Source organism: Pelophylax lessonae (genome assembly GCF_965119305.1).
Source record: "Pelophylax lessonae genome assembly, chromosome: 1".
NCBI lineage: Eukaryota > Metazoa > Chordata > Amphibia > Anura > Ranidae > Pelophylax > Pelophylax lessonae.
Window position 1 is genome coordinate 255496115 of NC_138768.1, and position 22440 is coordinate 255518554.

Below are 22440 nucleotides of genomic sequence, written 5' to 3' on the forward strand. Positions count from 1 at the left end.
AAAGGTTATGCTCTGTTTGGGAAATAGTTTTTTTTTTTTTTGCTTGCATTGATGATTTATTAATGCTACTTTGCATACAGAGGATTATGATGAGGGAAGGAATTGCAATCACACTCCCGCTGCAGTTTTTAATAAACTGAATATCTAGGATTGGCTATGTTGCTGTTTGCCAGTTACCTGGACACCCCACTAATCCTGGCTATTAGCTGAACTTGTTCTTTTCATGTGTGAGATGAAAATATTATGTAAAAGTGTTGACTGCCTATGTGGTTGTTGGAATGAAATTATTTATCAGACAGGCTAGCTGCTATTTATTAGCCAAAAAAAAAACCCTCCAGACAAAGAGGTTGACGAAAATAGCACACATATTGGAGCATCTAACATTAGGCAGAATGAGATTGCAGGAAACATTAAAAGGCCCTAGTGTTTATACAGTATTATAGTTTTAATTGATGAGTGGTCTATGGTTCATAAATATCTACATATACTAATAAAGCCAGTGAGAAGTGATGATTATTTCACATATATCTGAATCATGCCCTTGGTTTATTACTTACTGTATATATTGTAATTTTTTGTGTAAAAAAAAATAACTATATGTAAAATGTCTTTTTTTACCCATGATGCTGTGCCCAGCACAGTATTTATACTATAGACACAGCTAGCGAAGAGCTAGGTCTGCACACGTTCTAGTATTGCAAGGAAACCTACTTATTCTCCCATTTTGCACACTTGTACCTTAGGATAAAACTGTGATTTTTGTTTCAGTGGCATCTCAGAAGAAGGTACATATGGATAAAAAAGGGTTTGGCTAAGGTTACTTTTTAAGGTTACTGGTTAAGTGTTAAGATAAAGGTTCATTTTAGGGGATTAAGGCTACATTTTAGGGTTATGCTTAACTATTTAAGTTCTTTTGTTAGGTTAAGGGCTCATTCACACTAGGAACTGCATTTGAATCACACAAGGACACTGTGCAATTCCTGTGCAATTCACATGTAGTTCTGTGCAGTGCGATTGCACCCCTATTCATTTTGAATGGACTGAAATCGTTCCCCACCAAATGTAGTGCATGTACTACTTTTTGAAACACATGGCAACTGCATTGCATGCTACTTTTATACCATGCGATCCAGTGTAGACAAACGCACTGCGTTTGCATCCTGCATTTAGGGTGTTGTTAACTTTGCACTGACATCCACACTAATTGTAAGGGCGGTGCGATTGGAATGTGGTGTGGGAAGCTGCAAGGGAACACTGCTTTCCTGCACTGCATTAGAGTGGGAAAGGGATCTAAGGGTTAAGTTTGGGATGTTGAAAAGTGTTTAGGGTTAATTTTCAGGACAAGAGTTAAGGTTAAGTGTTTGGGGTAGAGATTAAGCAATAGGAGGGTTAAGTTTTAGTTACATTTTTAGGGACTGGGTCAAGGAAGGGTGCATGGTTTAGGGTGTGTGTATGGGGGAAGGGATCACTTTACATTCCCATTTGTTTTAAGAACTACATGATACAAGGTTCTCTGCACCCTGGAAGCCAACATGCCTTTTGGATATATGAATAACCAGGACTAGACTTATCCCTTTTTCTCCTCCAGCCCAATTACCTTGTGCAACCACCCGTCCCCCCCAAATGCTTCAGAAACACCCCCCTTCTTTCTCTGAATACACATAACACAGACCCCCCTCCACCAAAACAAAAAAAACAGTGGATTAAATTGACCCTGTTGAAAAACAATAAATACTACTGTGAAAGAAGAGACCATCTACTTACCTATCCCAGTTCCTCTTGAATTCCAGGAATGTTGATCTCCTGGATCCCCTGCTGACTTCCACATCTTTATGGGACACATTACAGTATTGGTCAGTGTAGTGCCCCAATACACTGGTGATCAGTGTCATACTGCCCTATACATTGGTGGTCTGCGTGGTGCCCTCCCACATTGGTTGTTAGGGAAGTGTCCGCATACATGGTAAATGGTGAATATGCAAACTCTCATGGGCTGGCAAACACATCTATATTAATGTTAGGGAAGTGTCCGCATACATGGTAAATGGTGAATATGCAAACTCTCATGGGCTGGCAAACACATCTATATTAATGTAACGAGTAATGATTTCCCTGGGCTCAAACAATACTTCTAAAAGTTCAGGCAGCACTTAGCAGAGTGCCTGCCAATCCCTAAGATTTTGTCAGTCCTTCCCAGAGCTCAAACAGCTATTCCGCAAAGCCAACCTCTTAGGTATAGGCAGACACTTCCACAAGATAAAAAGCGACACCTCCTTCATTTATGTTTGTGTCCTGGCTAATTCTGAAATTGACAGCCTCCACTCCAAGCCTAGACAGCATAAAGTATAAGTCATTATCTCAATGGATACTGGGGCTAGGAGTTTGGGCAGGCAGAGAGAGGGACTAGCGTGTGCTGCTGCCATCACCTCTTAAATAGTAAAGTAGCTGCAGTGGTTTTGCAAGGGATAGGACTCTGTGAGTCTAAACAGGGGCAGAAGCATAATTAATAGGGGCATTTTCAAATGGCTTGGTACCACCCCTGGTTTCCAAGCCCCATTGGCCATGGTCTACTTGGTCTATCTATGAGATCTATTTACATGGTTGTTCAAGATCCTACCCTTTGCATATCAACTCAAACTTATCTAACTAGTCACTCTATGAACAATTGTTTTCAATAGAATAGAGTTGTAAGTGACTAAAAGGGGACTAAAAAGACAAAAAAGTGTAGCAGCAGATAGCCACATCTCAGGCTCAATTATCCCTTTGGGGCTTTGTCACTACAATAACTACTGGCCCTGGTATTTGTATATACTGTATTTGCCCTAATAGCAGAATACATTATTTATATTACAACCAGCTGGTGCTGTCTATAAAAGCTTGCAAAAATCTGGATCTGTGTACACTGATGAGATGTAGACAGTCTGAAAGTGGATGTCTTTTTAACAGTTATTCAAATACAGAATGCCAATTACAAAAAAAATGTTCTTTAAAATGTCTATATTGTATATATTACTAATCTGATTTGTTCTTTAAAAAAAAAAAAGCAGGTTCTCTGCTGTGACAAAGCTTTGGCTAATAAGTCCATATGTCTCATCCACCATGCAAAACAACTGTGAACCAGCCATCAAAATATAAAAAAAGATCATCCTGCTTTTATAATTAAATTGTAAAACTGATGTATGGATCTTAGATCCAGACACGTCAGAGCACTCATTGTCCTGTCCCACTTAGGGTTGAAGAGAGTTTATATCTTACTCTGGCATCTTGAGCATGCACTTGATCCTTCCATAGAGGAGCATACAAAAAGTTTAGGGCAAATGTGGCTTTTATTTTTCATGGCTGGGCGTGATGCATGCATGGCAACTTGAAAGTATGCTGGATTGTTGTACAATGTAATAACTGTCTGACTCCAGGAAGGCCAGGACACTGAGCACTGTAACTTATCTGCACCTGATTAGGATGCTAGAGAACTATATGCATTAATTACTGCTTGGCCCCAAGCATCTCACTTGATAGCTATCTAAACTAAAACATGCCTAAACAATTCCACTGCAAAAGCGCATAAGGAATGGGCTCTTTTAATAAATACTCTTGAGTTGAGGTTATGAATTAGCATTTTAAAATGTGCACTGACCACAGTCATACCATTTTTGAATTTTAGAGAAAAGCAGTAACACATCTTAAACTTCTCAACTCTTTTTTCTTCCAAAACTCACTTTTTCATTAAAAACAAATGACCATTTATGAAATGATCAAAAAAAATTCTTTAATATGCCAACATGACAACACACACACGTACAGTTTAAAGTATATCTAAAGCCAATATTTGCATTAGTTTTTATAGTAGGTTATAATAAAAACCCTTGTCAGTATTTATTTTCCTGTATCTATATCCCACTGGGAAAATTCCCCTTCCTCCCCTGAAAACACAACAGGAAGTAAAAAAATGCAGTTGTCACCAGAACAAAGGAATATTTTCATGCCTATTTCTGATCCAGTGAAAGTGTATTTCCCATCACTTTGCTACCTGGGGAAAATAGTTGACAGGACAAATAGCGACGGTAAATTCCCCCAGAAGAAACTGAGACATCAATATACCCTTAAACTGTGAGAAAAAAACATTTGGTTTGGATACATTTTATTATATTAGACAGACAGACAGACAGATAGACAGATAGACAGATAGACAGATAGATAGATAGATAGATAGATAGATAGATAGATAGATAGATAGATAGATAGATAGATAGATAGATAGATAGATAGATAGATAGATAGATAGATAGATAGATAGATAGATAGATAGATCTAACTGACTATTTTCTTGGAAAAATCTCAAAGTGAACAAGTATGGCAAAAATCCTACAATGCAATTTTTATCATTCTAAACACATGTCTCATATGTAACAGTTCTGCAATATGATGTTTTTACACTTTACACAGCGAAAGGTAGAGTTTGAACTATATTTGAACTGTATCTGAAATACCAAAGAAAAGTTGTCAGAAAAGTTAGCAAAGGTAGACATGGTAGATTAAGAAAGGCAGGCTATGTATGTGGGTAGTCCAATGATGAAGATTTTAGTATACATTTTAAAATTAGCATGTAGTCCTATGTGCCCCTATTCTGGTTGCCTGTTACCATGACAATGCAGTCAGGATGCACTGTAAAAAGTAAAAACAGAACTGAGGGTACCATGCTTATACCAAACACTTACACAACCTAACATCTTTATGGTTAGCATATGGGGCAGGAAGGGGAAGGTCTTGGAGATAAGGGGGGAAGCTTACCTAGAGAATGAAGCTTTTTTGTAGCATGTCATTTTCTTTAGTGCTGCAAATGCTATATTAACCACTTTACCACCGGAGGATTTTCCTGCTTTACGTCCAGGCCATTTTTTGCAACTTGGCACTGCACGACATTAACTGACAATTGCGCGGTCATGCAACCCTGTACCCAAACGAAATTTACGTCCTTTATTTCCCACAAACAGAGCTTCCTTTTGGTGGTATTTGATCACCTCTGCGCTTTTCATTTTTTTGCAATATTAATAAAAAAGAGCGAAAATTTTGCAAAAAAATTGACATTTTCTACTTTGACAGTTAAAAAATATCCAATATATTCAATTTTTGTCATATTTTTAGGTCAAAATGTATTTAGCTACATGTCTTTGACAAAAAAAATCCTCAATGAGCGTATTTTTAACCACTTTAAGACCGGAAGATTTTACCCCATTCCTGACCAGGCTATATTTTGCGATTCGGCACTGCATTACTTTAACGGACAATTGCGCGGTCATGCGACTCTGTACTCAAATTACATTTATGTCCTTTTTTTCCCACAAATAGAGCTTTCTTTTGGTGGTATTTGATCACCTGTGCGATTTTAAATTTTTGAAAAAAAGAGCGACAATTTTGAAAAAAAAAACAGTACTTTTTACATTCTGATATATAACATTCCCAAAAAAGTTTTTTAAAATCAAAATGTTTTAACATTTTAGGGCAATTTGTTTTCTGCTACATATTTTTGGTAAAAAAAATCATAATAAGGGCATTTTGATTGTTTTTTTCGCAAAAGTTATCGCGTTTACTAACTATGGGAAAGATTTGTCATTTTTATTGTTTATTTTTTTTACTAGTAATGGCGGCGATCTGCGATTTTTTTGCGGGACTGCGACATTGCGGCGGACAGATCGGACCCCTAACTGACATTTTTGACACTTTTGGGGGTACCAGTGACATTACTACAGTAATCAGTGCTATAAATATGCACTGTTACTGTAATAATGACACTGGCAGGGAAGAGGTTAACTTTATTGGTGATCAAGGGGTTAAATGTATGCCTTATGCTTACTGACGTGTGTGGGGGGAGGGGACTGTGTGACACAGGCACAGATCACAGGTTCAGCTATGCTGAATCCTGTAATCTGTGACTGTCTGTCATAGAGGAGATCCGCCCGCTTTGTTTACTCAAGTGGGCGGATTTCCTCACTCGATCCCCGACGATCGGGGAAGAGCGGCAGTGATCACCGCCTCTCCTTCCCTGGCTCGACTCCCGCTGTGTCTGAATACAGCGGGAGCGAGCCTCCGGCAGCGCGCGTGCACCGTCGAGAGGGGGCATTGTCCAGCGACGTAGGTCTACGTCGCTGGACGATAACGACCCACTTTGCCGCAGTACCCTCAACGTGAGCGGTCGGCAAGTGGTTAAAGGATTAGTTTGCCCAATACCAATATCATGTTTATAGAGTGCACACTGGTGGGCTAATTCCTTCTCATGCACATTTCCTAATTTATAATACACTATATTACCAAATGTTTAGGGACGCCTGACTTTATACACACATGAACTATAATGGCATCCCAGTCTTTGTCCGTAGGGTTATCCTAAATACAAAATTCAAAGCTCATTTGCCACATACAAGGTTATATAGAATCAAATAGGATAAATTGGACTTTACTGACAATGAAGAGGTTTGCATACTAATTTATATATAATTGAATACACTTTATTTCAATGATCAGAATTCAAATGGCTACAATCCTTTTAAAAACTTGATGTAATACATATAAACAGATGAGTGCAACTGCTAAGCTCAATGACCACGATTAAATGTAATCTCTCATAATAATTTACAATGTGGCCATGAGTGCTCATGGTTTGACACGTTTCTCATTTCCGCTTATTCAGGACACATTAGGCTTCAGCAGCAGTAATAAAGTATATATAAAACAAAAAATAATGTATACAAACAATTAATAATCACACATATATGCATTTACCTTTCATATGCCCCAGTGCCCAACCAAGGGATCCTCCAAACCTTTGATGCACACATTGGCAAGGTGCTTTTTGGTACAACTTTTCTTATTGGTTAGGGAATAAGAAATGTTAATGCATATGTGTGTGAATATTGATTGTTTGTATACATTATTTATTGTTTCTTTATATACTTAGTTACTGTTGCTGAAGCCTCATGCATCCTGAAGAAGCAGAAATGAGAAACGCGTTGAAGAATGAGCACTCATGGCCACATTGTACATTATTATGAGAGGTTTTTATTTGTTTTACATTGATCCATGACATTTAATAGTGGCCATTGAGCTTCGTAGTTAAACTTGTCTTTTTGTATGCATTTCTTATTTTTGTGTATTTTTTACATAAATTAGTATGTGATCCCCTTAATTTTCTAGTAAAGTCCAATTTATCCTATTTGATTCTATATAACAAAGATATCCTCTCTTAGATAGTTTTTTTTACTACTGACAGTGCCCCCATTCAAAGATTTATCCCCTATTTCTGTTCCAGAGACAATTCAAAATGTTGAATTTTTTTTTTAAACATTCAGTCCCAACGATAATGGCCATTTGAACAAAAAGATTAAGTAGATCTCTCCAAAGGGAACACAACTGCCAAAGAATCCCTGTTTTGCTTTAGATACAACTTTCTATTAATAAAAAATACTAAAACAATTGCCATGACTTTGTTATGGCCACAGTATTTGGATGTTTGCATCAGAGATATGCAACTCAAGTTGCCTATGTATGTAAAAAGCTGAAATATTAGTTAGGTGTGGAATAATGCTTTCAATAAATATATCTTCATCCATAGCTTTTAACATTTATATTGAATAATAATAATAATGTGTGACCTACTTGTTAGTTGACAGTGATTTTAGTTTTATTTTAGCTTAAAGGTTGAAATATATTCACATGACAATTTTTGGATAAATGGGATATACATCACATTTTTCACCACAGTCTCATAATGAACTCTCACTCATTAAGAAAACTTCTGCTAATAGAAAAACAGGGGCTAAAATTGCTGGTTGCATTTTTAAAATACTAGTTGCCCAGCTTTGTCTGGCTTCTTTACGTTCTGAGTCACTGACCTAAAAAAAGCGTACCAGTTAGATACTAGTTTACTTTCAGGCCAATTTCTCTGAAAGTATTGAAGCAACTGGATCTGCATGTTAGCCAGGGAACTAGCATTTTCAGAAAGAGAGGTCCACAATGACAGCCTATATATTCTCCCATTACTGGTTTCCCTAGAGCGAACAACTTATACCAGCCATTAACACTATCATCATTTAACAGGCAACTGGATTAAAGATAAAGTTGGATAAGAAGCAAGCACAGCTTTACACTACTGATTGAAACTTTTTGCTTTTGGAAGCAGCCAAAATGAGGTGAATCAGTGAACATGCTTACTTATTTTTAATTATTTAGTCAGTAAAATATGTTTTATTTGAAATAATTACCGATCAGTTCTAAATGACCCCTTTAGGGAAATGTTTTGTGTGAACAGTTCTTGGTTTGCTAATACTTGTGCACACTTGGCAATACTACATAATAAAGAACAACAATAAATCAATGGCCTCTACAGCAGAGATCCCTATTATTGACTCTAGGACCAGTATTATTCACGTTGTCGTTATTAACCTCTTTAGTGGCCAGAGCATATTGTTAATGGTAATAACCTTCATAGTTGAATAATTGAAGGTATTAGTTATATTTGTAAAGTCTGAATGGAATAAAAGCCATTTAAAAGGAAGTAGAGTTCTGAACTTTAAAGTTCTTTTAGGTAGACAAATAGGTAAAACTATGACTACAAGCATGTTCAAGGTTTACTAAAAATATTCCACAAGTTCAAGAAATGAACTTAGCCAAGGAAACCTGTGTTGACTTTATGACAATTTTTTGGGTTAAGTGAAAATCCCGCTCCTTTAGTAAACCAACCCCCACACACCCTGCAATACTTAACAGAGAGCAAGGAACTATCAGATCTTGAGAGCATGTTACTGTTTACTAAGGCTTCCTTGCTGCCAGCAGTAAATGCCCACTGACCTTTTGCTTTTAAGCTAGTTTTCACTAAATGAATGTTTCTGCTTCAATGCACTCCAATATTTGATCATTTTCTTTTTTTACCATTTAGTTAAGTGACCCAGTAATAGGGAAGGAAGGTTTCTAGTTAAAACCTCTAGATCTGTAATTTGTCTAAAACCAACATAAACACTTCTGCTATTGGCTTCATATAATCTGGAACATCTAGCACTAGAGCAGGCGCATGTCCAAGGTCAGTGACGTGTGTACATAGTGAAGCAAATGTAATCAATTATCTGTGAGATGGACGAACATTTTACTTTGCTTATGCATGAAAGGTCACGCTTGACGTTTACTAATGACAAGCTCGGGGCTGACACTTTTTACACATCCCTGTCCCCTGTGTTGCCAATGCAAATATAATGAATGAAATACTGTATACACAAAAAGACAAGATTATATTGCACATGCATTTCATGATCTTTACTTGGGATTACACTGACATCAGGCTTGGATATGCTGTATACTAATATTTATTCCTATCAATCACTATATATGTAGTCAATCTATAAATAATACCAGCATCTCTGATTCGAATATTTAATGATTTCAGCACTGTGATGCCAAATATAAATCACAGTACTAGATAAAGCCATGTATATTGACAAGTGTTTGACTGTAAAAAAGGGGCAAAAGGACCCCAAAATGAAACAAAGAACATATTACCATTGAGTTGGTTGTATACTACTTCCTCTAGATGGTCCAATCTTTGCAGGATAGACTCTCGGTCCACCAATGCCCCCAGTTTGGTGTTTCTGCTCCTCACTCTGCGGTCAGAACTTCTTACAATCTGCACCAGCTCCTGGGACCTGTCCTGGATCCTGCAGTATACCGAAAACAGGATGATGCCTACGAAGACCAGGATATTGACAGTCAGCAAAGTTTTGATTTTTCGTGCCACCGCCATGAAATCTGTGAAGATCCAGCATCAGGGCATTCCAAGTGAAGTCAAGCATTTACGGCAAGCCCCAGCAGAGCAGTCCGGCAAAGAAGCAATCAAATGACATCAGGTAGAGGGAGACAAAGGAACTAGTAGAGGGGAAGCTGAGCCTTCAGCACCGCTGCCATACACGCTTGGAAATGTTCTCTACCTTATGAAGGTACAGGGGTGTACAATGGAAGCTGCGCCGGCGGAGACATTCATTGGTAGTGGCACATGGATATAGCGCTGGCTGCTGGACTTCTTCACTGGGCTTGTACAATAACACGTTCCGCAAGACCTAGGAGCTGTCCTTTCAGCACCACGTCCCTCCCAGAGCTCTCCAATGCTTCTGGTGTGTAATAGACAGGGAGCTGTTCTTTCAGCACCACCTCCTGCTACTCGCTCCTCTCTGATGTGGAGGCAGCTACTAAGCATTTACGCCTGGCCTTTCTACATAGCAAGACAATGTGTAACAGCAACCAGGGCTAAGGCATCACCTTGATATTATCAATAGGTTCATTGTACATGGTATTTGCAACAGAAACCAGGGCTATGGCAGCACCTTGTTATTATCCATAAATTGTTATAGATGTTACATCTAATAGCAACCGAGGCTAAGGCAGCACCTTGCTATTATCCATAGGTTCTTATACATGGCATTTGGAACAGCAACCAGGGCTAAGGCAGTACCTTGCTATAATCCATAGGTTCTTATACATGGCATTTGGAACAGCAACCAGGGCTAAGGCAGTACCTTGCTATTATCCATAGGTTCTTATACATGGCATTTGGAACAGCAACCAGGGCTAAGGCAGTACCTTGCTATAATCCATAGGTTCTTATACATGGCATTTGGAACAGCAACCAGGGCTAAGGCAGTACCTTGCTATAATCCATAGGTTCTTATACATGGCATTTGGAACAGCAACCAGGGCTAAGGCAGTACCTTGCTATAATCCATAGGTTCTTATACATGGCATTTGGAACAGCAACCAGGGCTAAGGCAGTACCTTGCTATAATCCATAGGTTCTTATACATGGCATTTGGAACAGCAACCAGGGGGCTAAGGCAGTACCTTGCTATTATCCAAAGGTTCTTATACATGGCATTTGGAACAGCAACCAGGGTTAAGGCAGTACCTTGCTATTATCCAAAGGTTCGTATGCATTGCATTTGCAACAGCAACCAGGGCTAAGGCAGTACCTTGCTATAATCCATAGGTTCTTATACATGGCATTTGCAACAGCAACCAGGGCTAAGGCAGTACCTTGCTATTATCCAAAGGTTCTTATGCATTGCATTTGCAACAGCAACCAGGGCTAAGGCAGCACCTTGCTATTATACATAGGTTCTTATACATGGCATTTGGAACAGCAACCAGGGCTAAGGCAGCACCTTGCTATTATCCATAGGTTCTTATACATGGCATTTGGAACAGCTATAGAGGCTAAGGCATCACCTTTATATTATCCATAGGTTCTTATACATGGCATTTGCAACAGCAATCAGGGCTAAGGCAGCATCTTGCTATTATCCATAGATTGTTATAGATGCTACATCTAATAGCAACCAAGGCTAAGGCAGCACCTTGCTATTATCCATAGATTGTTATAGATGCTACATCTAATAGCAACCAAGGCTAAGGCAGCACCTTGCTATTATCCATAGGTTCTTATACATGGCATTTGCAACAGCAACCAGGGCTAAAGCAGCATCTTGCTATTATCCATAGATTGATATAAATGCCACATCCAATAGCAACCAAGGCTAAGGCAGCACCTTGCTATTATCCATAGGTTCTTATACATTGCATTTGCAACAGCAACTAGGGCTAAGGCAGTACCTTGAGATTATCCATAGGTTCTTAGACATGGCATTTGCAAAAGCAACCAAGGCTAAGGCAGTACCTTGCTGCTATTATCCATAGGTTCTTATACATGGCATTTGCAACAGCACCAGGGCTAAGGCAGTACCTTGCTGCTATTATCCATAGGTTCTTATGCATGGGATTTGCAACAGCAACCAGGGCTAAGGCAGTACCTTGCCATTATCCAAAGGTTCTTATACATGACTTTTGCAACATCAGCCAAGGCTAAGGCAGCATCTTGCAATTATCCAAAGATTGTTATAGATGCTACATCTAATAGCAACCAAGGCTAAGGCAGCACCTTGCTATTATCCCTGTGTTCTTATACATAGCATTTACAACAGCAACCAGGGCTAAGGCAGTGCCTTGCTATTATCCATATGTTCTTATACATGGCATTTGCAATAGCAACCAGGGCTAAGGCAGCACCTTGCTATTATCCATAGATTGTTAAGACAGCTTGCCATTATTTATAGGGCATATTTCTTATAGATGACATATGCACCAGCTTGTCATCACCTAGTTTTTCTTTTCTTTTTAATATAGACACATGCAACAGCATCTAGTGCTAGGACAGCACTTGACCATTATCCATAGTTTTTTTTTTTTTTTTTTAGGTAGCATATGCAACAACATTCTGTGCTAGGACAGCACCTGATAATTATCCATAGTTTTCTTTTTTTTTTTGTAATGCATGTCATATGCAACTGTGCACAGTGCTAGGGCATTAGCTTGCTTTTTCTTTTTTTTTTTTTTTTGCCTAGGTTTTCATAAATGGCATATGCAACAGCACATAGTGCTTAGGCACCTGCATATGCAACAGCATCCAGTGCTAGGACAGCATCTGACAATTATCTTTAATATATAGATATCATATGCAACTGCACACAGTGCTAGGGCATTAGCTTGCTTTTTCTTTTTTTTTTTTTTGCCTAGGTTTTCATAAATGGCATATGCAACAGCACATAGTGCTTAGGCACCTGCATATGCAACAGCATCCAGTGCTAGGACAGCATCTGACAATTATCCATAATATATAGATATCATATGCAACTGCACACAGTGCTGGGGCATTAGCTTGCTGTTGTCCCTATATGTTTTACAAATGGCATATGCAACAGCACCCATTTACTAAAGCAGCGATTTGCACTATCTATAGTTGTATTTTTCATAGATGGAATATGCAAAAGCACCCAGTGCTAAGGCAGCAATTTGCACTATCCATAGTTTTTTTTTCATAGAAAGCAAATTCAACGTCATCTTGTGCTAGGTTAGCCCTTGGCTATTATTCATAGTTTTTTGATAAGTGTCTGATAAGCAATGAGGGATGGTATTTATATGAAATGTAAGTATTCCGTGTACATACTGCACAGGCTGTATGTATAAATTCCTATGTACACGTATCTCTGGGTGTTTGTGTCTCAATGTGTAAGTGTGTCTGTGTCCTAACACACAGCGCCTGTGCAAAGTGACGTGGTGAAATAAATACTCATCAACATTCATAGACTATAGCCAGCATTAAGCCTTCTCTGCAAGCTCGTGTTCCTCTCAGGACTGCACTTGCTCTGTGAGCTAACATGGTATTTGGCATTCGGTATTTCTTCAATTTGGAAAAAATCATATAGCTGCGAATATACGCATTTAGAAATTGATTCTTTAATTGAAGTGATTGGCACTGTTTATAATATAAATGATACTCTTGATGCATACTGCCTTCTCCTGTATTCCAATGGCCAGCAGTGATAGTGATCGCTGTGACAATTACATAGCAGTGACAGCTGCTTTTCTAAGGAAAGTAGGGAAATGATGTACTTATTGTAAATGTACATGATGCATGGGATACATGGTTTAATTGTCATTTTTATCAGCAGTACTACAGTTATGCGGATATCGTGTAAAAACTACAATAGCATACAAATGAACTGTGCAATGCTTGTTGGAAGACAGGAGAAGCCAGCACTTTGGCGATGTGATCCGAGCAGCAGTTGGCTGTGTGGCTCTCTGCTTCACTGAAACGTTACAAATATTTAGTCAATATTTCTCATTGAGAATGATACATAAACATGGAATTGCACCTAATAAGTCCATAACACAATCTGCTCTTACAGACGCTCAGTCAAAAAACTGTGAGATTAAAAGAAAGCTAAATAGATAAAGAGCTGTCATCTGAATGATCACATAAAGCTTCTGTGCTAATAATAAAGGTTCAGTGTTTTACATATCTATCAGGAGATGAGTATAGGAGATGAGTGCAGAAGATGAGTACAGGAGATGAGTACAGGAGATGAGTACATGAGATGAGTGCAGAAGATGAGTAGAGGAGGTGGGTGCCGAAGATTAGTACAGGAAATGAGTACAGGAGATGAGTACAGGAGATGAGTGCAGGAGATGAGTACAGGAGATGAGTACAGGAGAGGAGTGCAGAAGATGAGTACAGGAAATGAGTACAGGAGATGAGTACAGGAGATGAGTGCAGGAGATGAGTGCAGAAGATGAGTGCAGGAGATGAGTGCAGGAGATGAGTGCAGAAGATGAGTACAGGAGATGAGTGCAGGAGATAAGTGCAGGAGATGAGTGCAGGAGATGAGTGCAGAAAATTAGTACAGGAGATGAGTGCAGGAAATGAGTGCAGAAGATGAGTGCAGAAGATGAGTACGGGAGATGAGTGCAGAAGATGAGTACAGGAGATGAGTGCAGAAGATGAGTACAGGAGATGAGTGCAGAAGATGACTGAGTACAGGGGATGAGTATAGGAGATGAGTGCAGGAGACAGTGCAGAAGATGAGTACAGGAGATGAGTATAGGAGAAAGAGGCGTAACTAGAACCTTCAGGGCCCCGGTGCAACAAACCATGAAGGGCCCCCCGACCCCTGACCGGATCCCTTTTCTTCAAGCCTGGGGCTCTTCCCACTGATCCTGGGGCCCTTTACTCTTGTTGCAGGGCCCTTTATTATGATCCTGCAGCAGGACCCTTTCACAAATTCTGCAGTGGGCCCCCTTCCTTCCAGCTTGGGGCCTCCCCACAGTGGTGAAATGCCAGGGCCCGGTCGCAAGTGTGACCTTTGTGAACCTGGAAGTTCACCCACTGGTGTCAATTTTTTTATTTTTTGATATTTTAATTGTATTATTTTTTATCATTTTACTTTATTTACTTTAGTGACTGACTATGACTCTGTCCATTCAGAAAAGGAAGGAGCTGGTAAATTACATTTTTACCGACCCCTTCCTGGTTCTCTATTGTGACACATCCCCTGCAGCAGCCTGCAGGAGAGGGGAGGGAGCACAGGGGGGGGGGGGGGGCAACACAGTGGGGGGCAGAACAGTGGGGGGGAGGAAAAAGGAGGACAGTGATTTCTCTACCCCCACCGCCCCTCCTATCCAGGTGTACAGGGGAGCCGCACAGGCCCCCTGGAGCATGGGGCTCGGTTGCAATTGCAACCCCTGTAGTTACGCCCCTGATACAGAGTACAGAATGTGTACCGCCCACAGCACAGACTGTGTACAGCACACAGCATACAGAGCACAGAATGTGTACAGCACACAGCACAGACTGTGTACAGCACACAGCATACAGAGCACAGAATGTGTACAGCACACAGCACAGAATGTGTACAGCACAGAGCATACACAGCACAAAATGTGTACAGCACACAGCATACACAGCACATAATGTGTACAGCACAGAGCATGCACAGCACAAAATGTGTACAGTACACAACACAGCACAAAATATGTATAGCACACAACACAGAATGTGTACAGCCCAGAGAATATATAGAACAGCGAATGTGTAGAACACAGAGCAAACACAGCACAAAATGTGTACAGCACACAGCATAGAATGTATACAGCACACAGCATACAGAACACAAAACGTTTACCGCACAGAGTATACACAGCACAAAATGTGTACAGCACACAGCATACACAGCACAGCATGTGTATAGCACACAGCACAGAATGTGTACAGCACAGAGCATATACAGCACAGAGAATGTGTACAGCACACAGCCTACACAACACGTAATGTGTATAGCACACTGCATAGAATGTATATAACACACATCATAGACAGCACAGAGTGTGTACAGCAGACATCATACACAGCACAGAATGACTTTGCAGTGTTTATTGGTTGCATGTATGAGATATAATAAAAGTCTAACAAAATGGAATCATTTAGCCCCGGTTCACACTTGTGCGTGTGCGGGGTTCGCATGTAATGTCGGAGCGCACTGCTCCGACATTACATGCGATCGGCTGTGCGGTGCGAGTTTAGCCATACAAACTGTATGGCTAAATTCGCATCGCTCCCGCAGCAAACACGCACAGGAGGCATTTTTGCAGCCGCATCAGGATCGGATCGCACAGCGGTTCACACTTGTGCGATCCGATCCTGTGCGAACTGCACGATCGCACTGCGATATGCGATCAAACTGGGGGTGTCGTTAAGATTACATTGACACCCCCAGCGTATCGCATATGGCAGTGTGAACTGCCGGGGGTGCGTGTGCGATGCGGGAACAGGCTGCGAATTCGCAGCCTTCCCGCATCGCATATATGTGAACCGAGCCTTAGCCCTAAGGGCTCATTCACACTCCCTTTCCTCTCCAAAGAGCGATATGTGCTCGGACCGCTTTTCTGAGAGCATCCAGCAACCATTGCCTCCACCTCCTTTTACATCTTGAACCCCACACTAGTATGCCGCAACTGTGTGCATTGCATGTGCTTGCAGGGCGCTTGATTTATGGTACTTTGACTCAAGAGCTCTGCAAATATGGGTGGCTAACAATGCCCCAGCATATACTCATACAGCCAGCTTTCATTAGCAGTGTGGTATTATCACCATATTACTGGAGCCTATATGTTGCTCCTTAGATGGCATCCTTCAAGTTTATGCAGTTCATTTGGCACCAAAGTATAGGGCTCCTTCAAAGATGTCCATGTTACTACACACACATACATACATACACACACATACATACACACACACACACACACACACACAACACACACACACACACACACACACACATACATACATACATACATACATACATACATACATACATACATACACATACATACACACACACACACATACACACATACATACATACATACATGCATACATACACATACACACACATACGTACACACACACACACACACACACATACATACACACACATACATACATACACACACATACATACATACAAACACACACACATACATACACACACATACATACATACACACACATACATACATACACACACATACATACAAACACACACACACATACATACACACACATACAGTGGGTACGGAAAGTATTCAGACCCCCTTAAATTTTTCGCTCTTTGTTATATTGCAGCCATTTGCTAAAATCATTTAAGTTCATTCTTCTTCCTCATGAATGTACACATAGCACCCCATACTGACAGAAAAAGACAGAATTGTTGACATTGTTGCAGATTTATTAAAAAAGAAAAACTGAAATATCACATGGTCCTAAGTATTCAGACCCTTTGCTCAGTATTTAGTAGAAGCCCCCTTTTGATCTAATACAGCCAGGAGTCTTTTTGGGAAAGATGCAACAAGTCTTTCACACCTGGATTTGGGGATCCTCTGCCATTCCTCCTTGCATATCCTCTCCAGTTCTGTCAGGTTGGATGGTAAACGTTGGTGGACAGCCATTTTTAGGTCTCTCCAGAGATGCTCAATTGGGTTTAAGTCAGGGCTCTGGCTGGGCCATTCAAGAACAGTCACAGAGTTGTTGTGAAGCCACTCCTTCGTTATTTTAGCTGTGTGCTTAGGGTCATTGTCTTGTTGGAAGGTAAACCTTCAGCCCAGTCTGAGGTCCAGAGCACTCTGGAGAAGGTTTTTGTCCAGGATATCCCTGTACTTGGCCGCATTCATCTTTCCCTCGATTGCAACCAGTCGTCCTGTCCCTGCAGCTGAAAAACACCCCCACAGCATGATGCTGCCACCACCATACTTCACTGTTGGGACTGTATTGGACAGGTGATGAGCAGTGCCTGGTTTTCTCCACACATACCGCTTAGAATTAAGGCCAAAAAGTTCTATTTTGGTCTCATCAGACCAGAGAATCTTATTTCTCACCATCTTGGAGTCCTTCAGGTGTTTTTTAGCAAACTCCATGCTGGCTTTCATGTGTCTTACACTGAGGAGAGGCTTCCGTCGGGCCACTCTGCCATAAAGCCCCGACTGGTGGAGGGCTGCAGTGATGGTTGACTTTCTACAACTTTCTCCCATCTCCTGACTGCATCTCTGGAGCTCAGCCAAGGCTCTTCTCCCCCGATAGCTCAGTTTGGCCGGACGGCCAGCTCTAGGAAGGGTTCTGGTCGTCCCAAACGTCTTCCATTTGAGGATTATGGAGGCCGTTGTGCTCTTAGGAACCTTAAGTGCAGCAGAAATCTTTTTGTAACCTTGGCCAGATCTGTGCCTTGCCACAATTCTGTCTCTGAGCTCTTCAGGCATTTCCTTTGACCTCATGATTCTCATTTGCTCTGACATGCATTGTGATCTGGAAGGTCTTATATAGACAGGTGTGTGGCTTTCCTAATCAAGTCCAATCAGTATAATCAAACACAGCTGGACTCAAATGAAGGTGTAGAACCATCTCAAGGATGATCAGAAGAAATGGAAAGCACCTGAGTTAAATATATGAGTGTCACAGCAAAGGGTCTGAATACTTAGGACCATGTGATATTTCAGTTTTTCTTTTTTAATAAATCTGCAACAATGTCAACAATTCTGTGTTTTTCTGTCAGTATGGGGTGCTATGTGTACATTCATGAGGAAGAAGAATGAACTTAAATGATTTTAGCAAATGGCTGCAATATAACAAAGAGTGAAAAATTTAAGGGGGTCTGAATACTTTCCGTACCCACTGTACATATATACACACACATACATACATACACACACACACATACGTACACACATACATACATACACACACACACACATACATAAACACACACACATACATACATAAATGCAAATACATACAGAAAGCCTTTTTATAAACGGCAGAGAGAGCTGTACCTTCTTCCTGTAACTTCCTGCCGGGTATTGCACTGTAGGGGGAGGCAGAGAGCACAGCACACACTGTGCTTTTACTTTCCAATGTGAGATCAGCTCCCTCGGGAGGATCAGGGGAGCTCGTCTCAGCTGCGCTTGCCGCTCCTCCTCTCTATACATACAGGGGGCCCTCTCAGGCCCCCTGCAGCATGGGGCCCGGTCGCCATGGCGACCCCTGCGTCCCCTGTACGTCCGACCCTGATTGGAGATGAGTGCAGGAGACGAGTACAGGAGATGAGTGCAGGAGACGAGTACAGGAGATGAGGGCAGGAGATGAATATAGGAGATGGGTACAGGAGACGAGTATAGGAGATGAGTGCAAGAGATGAGTGCAGGCTTCCATCCACGGGGAATGCAAAGAAAGCCCAAAGTGCTGCTTGGCTATCAGCTCACATGACAGGTGAAAGGCAGGTGTTGTGTAAATACAATGCTCTAGAGCACAGGTGTCAAACACAAGGCCCGGAGGCCGAATGCGGCCCCCCAGGCCATTTCATGTGGCCCCTGCACCTCTCCTGCAGCTGCGGCACCCCCTTGTCTCTGCCCCCACCTTGTCTCAGTAGTCAGCAGCAGAGAACACAGAACTCCTTTGCCAGATCCTGCACTCCTCTGTGCAGCCGCAGAAAGGCTTGTCTTTGCCCCCCCCCCTTCTCAGCAGTCCACAGCAGAGAGGATGGCAGAACTCCTCCTACCGATCCTGCACCTTTCTGTGAAGCTGCTACCCCACCTTGTCTCTGCCTCCCCTGGTCTCAGCATTCAGCAGACCCTGGAATCTGACTCCAGCCCTCCTCTGGTTCTCCTTCAGACCCCGCACTTTCTTCTTCCCAGATCCACCCGCATCTTCTTCCTGGCAGCAACACAAGGTAAGGGGGTGCATTGTGATGTAGGGAAGGGTGGGTGACTCTTGACTTTTGATGGTGGGGGGGCTCTTGACATCTCATTTAAGGGTGTAAGGTGGCGTGAGGTGCTCTGGACATCTAATCTTCCAGATATAACCAGCCCTTTGAGGGCAACCATAATGCTGATGCGGCCCGCAATGAAATTGAGTTTGACACCCCTGCTCTAGAGTCTAATCAGTAGTATCGATATCTGCAATTTCTGGAAAGTGAATTTGCAGAATAAAGTTACCACAAAACTGCAAATACAAGAACATGATTTAGAACCTTTCTGTATAATTTCCTTATCATTGAATATGCTAATAAGGCTTCATTCACACAGGCATATTTTGCCTGAATGGAATGCACAGGTGTTCGATGCACCCCCATACAGGCTGTCCCATGCATGTCAGTTGCTGTGAAGTGGCTGCACCGACACAGCTACTACTCCCATTTTGACATCTTCATGGGTGCAGTGCATTTGCCATTTTCCATACCCACATATTCTCTGCATCTGGGGACCTGCTCACAATTGCACTCACACAGATGTCAAATTGGGAGCTGTGGCTGTGTCTGAGCAGATGCTGCATCCCAATTGATATGAATGAGAAGCATATCCCAATTGACCTGCATAGGGATGCACAGAACACCTGTCCATTCTGTGCCTATATGAATAAAACCTTAAAGGGATTGTAAAGGCAGGAGGTTTTTTTTTTTTTTTATCTTCATGCATTCCTTACATGAGAATAAAAATAAAAAACCTTCTATGTGTAGCAGCCCCCCTAATACTTACCTGAGTTCATCTTTATCCAGCGATGTTGCAGGAGTTTCTCAGCTGCCCGGTACTCCTCTCCTCATTGGCTGAGACAGCAGCACAATGCGATTGGCTCCCGCTGCAGTCAATCAAAGTCAGTCAGCCAATCAGGAGAGAGAGGAGGTGGGGCTGTGTCATGGCTCTGTGTCTGAATGGACACAGGGAGCTGTGACTCAGCATGTGTGCCCCCCTAGCAAGCTGCTTGCTGCACGGGCACTCAACAGGAGGGAGGGGCCAGAAGCACAGAAGAGGGACTCGAGAAGAGGAGGACTCGGACCACTCTGTGCAAAACCACTACACAGAGCAGGTAAGTATAACATGTTTCTTATTTAAAAAAAAAATAAAAATGAGACTTTACTATTACTTTAACCACTTGTCTACTGCCCACAGTAATATTACTGTGGCAGTGCGGCTCCACTGGGTCCAGTCACATAGTACTAGACTGTGTTTAGACACAACGGGAGTCGGACTGTGGGAGGAGAGGCGGCCAGAAGACTGGCCTGCTTATATAAACAAAGCAGGCGGATCTTCTCACTGACAGACAGGGACAGATCAGCACACACACAAGTCAGTGAGCATTAGGCATACATTTAACCCCTTGATCACCCACTAGGTCACAGGTGTCAAACACAAGGCCCGCGGGCCGAATCCGGCCCTCCAGGCCATTTTATGTGGCCCTCACACCTCTCCTGTAGCTGCAGGAGAGCTCCAGTCCTCCTCTAGACCTTATATTTTCTGCTTTCCAGCAATGCCTCCAGCTTCTTTCCAGCAGCAGCACAAGGTAAGGGAGGTGCACTGTGATGTAAAGGAGGGTGGGGGACTCAACTTCTGATGGTGGAGAGGCTCTTGACGTCTTATGTAAGGGTAGGGGATGCTCTTGACATCTAGTCTTACAGATACAATCGGCCCTTTTGAGGGCAATCATAATGCTGATGCGGCCCGCGATTAAATTGAGTTTGACACCCCTGCACTAGGTTAACCCCTTCCCTGCCAGTGTCATTATTACAGTAACAGTGCATATTTTTAGCACTGATTACTGTAGTAATGTCACTGGTCCCCCCAAAAGTTTAAAAAATGTCAGTTAGGGGTCCGATCTGTCCGCCGCAATGTCGCAGTCCCAAAAAAAATCACAGATCACCGCCACTACTAGTAAAAAAAAAAAAAAACAATAAAAATGACATAAATCTTTCCTGTAGTTAGTAGACGCAATAACTTTTGCACAAAGCAATCAAAATACACTTATTATGATTTTTGTTTACCAAAAATATAAAGCAGAAAACAAATTGGCCTAAAATGTTAAAAAATTTTGATTTTTAAATTTGTTTTTTTTTTTTGGGAGAATGTCATATAGCAGAATGTGAAAAATATTGTTTTTTTTTTTTTTTCAAAATTGTCGCTTTTTTTGTTTATAGTGCAAAAAATAAAAATCGCACAGGTGATAAAATACCACCAAAAGAAAGCTCTGTTTGTGGGAAAAAAAGGACGTCAATTTCGTTATTTCACGACCGCGTAATTGTCTGTTAAAGTAACTCAGTGCTGAATGTCAAAATAGGGCCTGGTCAGAAAGGGGGCAAATCCCTCCAGGGCTAAAGTGGTTAAAGTGCTACTAAACCTACAACAATAAAATCAGTCTGTATATGCAGTAAAGCATTCTTGTTACACCCACTGTGGAACCTAAGGGGTTATGCCTCTGCATTATGTAAAAAGGCTGTTTGATCCTGTCTTCTCTGATTCTTCTGGTATTGCACAGAATGGCTCCCTTTCTTCTCTACTGGGGTCATCCACAGGCAATCTCCACTACTCCTCTTCTATTCTTCCCCCATAGCAACCTTGTAAAACTTTGCTTACATGTGCATCCAATGGTCTATTAACTCCTAATGTGTGGGTGCAGGCAGAAAAGAGAGCTCATCCCAGCTATATACAACTCCTAGTGAAAAAACATCTGACTACCACTCACCAGTTCATCCCCTGCGT

General features: G+C 41.4%; 1 protein-coding gene across 1 annotated transcript in view; it reads right to left on the bottom strand.

Annotated features, from left to right (window-relative positions):
• Nucleotides 1-10229, bottom strand: part of GALNT9 (polypeptide N-acetylgalactosaminyltransferase 9) — a 450947-nt gene extending 440718 nt beyond the window's left edge. The window contains exon 1 of the mRNA XM_082253021.1: nt 9544-10229. Coding sequence (XP_082109147.1) covers nt 9544-9784 — 241 coding nt within the window. The 5' untranslated portion in view covers nt 9785-10229. The remainder of the gene's footprint in view (nt 1-9543) is intronic.
• Nucleotides 10230-22440: the final 12211 nt, after the last annotated feature.